The 3,313-nt window shown below is 29.9% G+C and overlaps 1 protein-coding gene across 1 annotated transcript in view; it reads left to right on the top strand.

Moving 5' to 3' along the window:
* Window positions 1-2,926, top strand: part of LOC106689272 (gastrula zinc finger protein XlCGF57.1) — a 12,723-nt gene extending 9,797 nt beyond the window's left edge. The window contains exon 5 of the mRNA XM_067052214.1: window positions 1,399-2,926. Coding sequence (XP_066908315.1) covers window positions 1,399-2,339 — 941 coding nt within the window. The 3' untranslated portion in view covers window positions 2,340-2,926. The remainder of the gene's footprint in view (window positions 1-1,398) is intronic.
* Window positions 2,927-3,313: the final 387 nt, after the last annotated feature.

Genomic DNA, 3,313 nt, shown 5'->3' with positions numbered 1-3,313 from the left:
AAGAATCTTAATCGTTTTTATAAAACTTTTTTCAAATATACAAGATACTTTGGGTTCAAATTAAGAGAATTAATTGGGTTGAAATTAGACTCTCCTTATTTAGAATTTATCTATATAAATTTTTAAAAAGTAACAATGGAATTCTAATTCTGGACTAAATAAGCAGAGACCTTTAATGTATCTTAATAACTAAATTAAAGCAGTAAGTAACAATTAAACTGTGCCTGATAACGGAGCGATGACCACTAATCATTACCTCTTAATGAATGATATATAAATGAAGAAATTTAAATGTGGATGATGCCCATCAATAGATTCCCAAAGCTTGCATGGGAAGCAAAGGCTGAGGGAAAACGAACAAGCGGACTATCGAAGAATAAGTAGGAGTAAGTAACCTCATATCGGATCTGGCTAGGAACAAAAGTGGGATGGTATTAAGAAATGCATCAAGTCTTTCCTAACACCATAAGGTATAAGGGTAGATTAAAGAAGCAGAAGATTTTATTTTCCTACTCCTTATTAAGTTTCCATTGTATGTCATAAAATTCTGCTACTGTGTGGCTAATAAGAGAGTTCTAGCTTCACCACTATGGTATCTAATAGATTTGACATGAGAGAATATAGCTTGAATGAAACTTAAGTTGCACTACTTTTCCTTTTATTGCCTCATATAATTGGTTGTTTTGTCCTTTATCTAGGAGAATCTACTGGTAAAGGATCCTGTCAATTTAAGATTGTGCATGTGCTTATTTAATTCATACCCAGAGAATAGATTGTCACTTAGACAGAATTAATTTTTAGAAATGATTTATCTCAAGCTCTCATTTTTATTAAATAAATTATTTTCCTTGGAGGACTTAGGTGATTTAAATAACCATATAATGGCCTATCATACTGGTGAGAAGCCTCGTCAATGTCCATATTGTAAATATACAATGGCTAAAGATTTTAATTTAAAAATACATATTAGGGCTTATGAGATTAGTGAGAAGCCACATAAATGTTTATATTTTAAATGTAAAATGGCTACATTTGTATGTAAAAGAAGACATATAATATAATATAAAAGGCTATCATTCCGTAAAAATTCTCATCAATATCCTCATTGTGAATATAAAGTTATTCAGATAGGTGTATTAGAAAAATATACAATGGGCTGCTCTACCAGACACTGAAAAGGCATAATGGTTCATAAAGTTGAAATTATTAGGAATCAAACAAATGAAATCATTTAGATTTAAAAAAATTATTAATGTAGCCCAGTTTGTGGTCCAAACAACAAAAATATTGTTAACTATTCACTATTCTTAATACCATTTTTCTATTTTTGCTTTTCTTATTGCCATATAGACTATCTTAATTTACTTAACATAACATTTTATATTTATTGTTTTACAGATGTTAATAAGACAGATCAGTTGAAATCGAAGATGGATATTAACATTCCTGTTATGTATCATCACGAGAAGGCTTGTCAATATCATCATTCAGACAACAAAAGAAGCATACCATCAGGATCAGGTTTACAAAAATATCTAACGGCTTCCACTTCAGTTAAAAATCCTTACCAGTGTCATTATGAAAATAAATCCGCTCAACTTACAAGTTTAAAGACACATATGGCCCATCACTCTGGTGAGAAGCCTAATCAACGTCCTCAGTGTGAATATAAATCAGTTCATCTTAATGCTTTAGATGAACACATAATAGCCCATCATACTGGTGAGAAGTCTCTTCAGTGTCCCCATTGTGAATATGAATCAGTTACTCTTGGTCATTTAAATGAACATATAATGGCCCGCCATGCTGGTGAGAAGCCTCATCGATGTCCTCATTGTGAATTTAAGTCTGTTTTTAGTAGAAGTTTGAGGGTACATACAATGGCCCGTCACACTTGTGTGCAGCCTCATCAATGTCCTCATTGTGCATTTAAGTCAGTTAATCTTAGAAATTTAATAAAACATATAGTAGCCCATCACACTGGTGTGAAACCTCATCAGTGTCCTCATTGTGATTATAAATCAGTTGTACTTGGTAGTTTAAATCAACATATTATGTCCCAACATTCTGGTGAGAAGCCTCATCAATGTTCTCGATGTGAATTTAAGTCAGTTCATCTAAAAAGTTTATATGAACATTTAATGTACCATCACACTGGTGTGGAGCTTTATCGATGTCCTCATTGTGAATTTATATCAGTTCATCTTGGAAGTATAAATTTACACATAATGTCCCATCACACTGGTGAAAAGCCTCATCAATGTCCTCATTGTGAATATAAAGGTGTTCAAAAAGGCGATTTAAGCCAACACATTATGGCCCGTCATACTGATGATTAGTCTGATCAGTGTCCTCATTGTGAATATAAATCAGTTCAACTTGATAATTTAAAACATGTAATGTGCCGGCACATTGGTTGAGACTTTGATGTCCTAATTATGAATATAAAGCAGTTCAATTTAGTAGTTTAAATAAATATATAATTTTTAATGTGAATACATGGAAGCTTATTAGCAGTTATAATGGCCTTCCATAAAGTCGAAAATCCTCTTCATTATTCTCATTGTCAATAAAAAGCAGTTGAAATATAATATAATGGCACTTATGACTCCTGAGAAGTCTAATGTCCACATTTTATTTATAACTTGAGGGAACTTGAATTTCCTTAAGTTGACAGTCTCGTGAAACTCATTCATATGTATTCACCATAAAACACTTACTCTGATCTAGTATCTATGCATTAAGCAGTTTATTGCTCAGTAAAACCTTACTATTATAAACTATTGGGGTACAAAATTAATGAATTTAAAATAATATTTCTTGACTCAAATTTGATGGTTTGAAAGGTATTTACTACATTGTAAGAATGTTAGAAAAATATAGATATTTTTGTCCAATAGTTTTAATTCAATGTATTTTTATATTGAAATAAATATTTGACTATCAATAATTTTTATTTTGTCCAAAAAAATAAATCAATATCTGAGAAATATTGCCTTTATTATCCTTATTTATCGTTATTATCCTTTATTTTTTTATTTTACATTTTTTTTTTTATTGAAGGTGTTAATTATAACGTTGATAGATGTCAATTTAGTTCTTTCTTTTTTTTTTACTTTGTTTATTTAAAGCAGTTTAATTAATTTTTCTAAAGATCTTAGTAATAAGCTTTTTTCAAAGAACAAATGTCAATCAATACCTTGATAAGTTTTTATTTATTCAATGAATATTCATTTTCTTTCTTTTAAAGTTTTTTTTAATAATTTAGACTAATTTTTTCCTTCATACCCTAGTCATATGTTTTTAAAATTGT

This window comes from Halyomorpha halys, unplaced genomic scaffold (genome assembly GCF_000696795.3).
Source record: "Halyomorpha halys isolate HHAL.00 unplaced genomic scaffold, Hhal_1.1 Scaffold1900.1, whole genome shotgun sequence".
Classification (NCBI taxonomy): Eukaryota; Metazoa; Arthropoda; class Insecta; order Hemiptera; family Pentatomidae; genus Halyomorpha; species Halyomorpha halys.
Note: the sequence above shows the minus strand (reverse complement) of the source record. Positions and strands in the feature narration are given on the sequence as shown.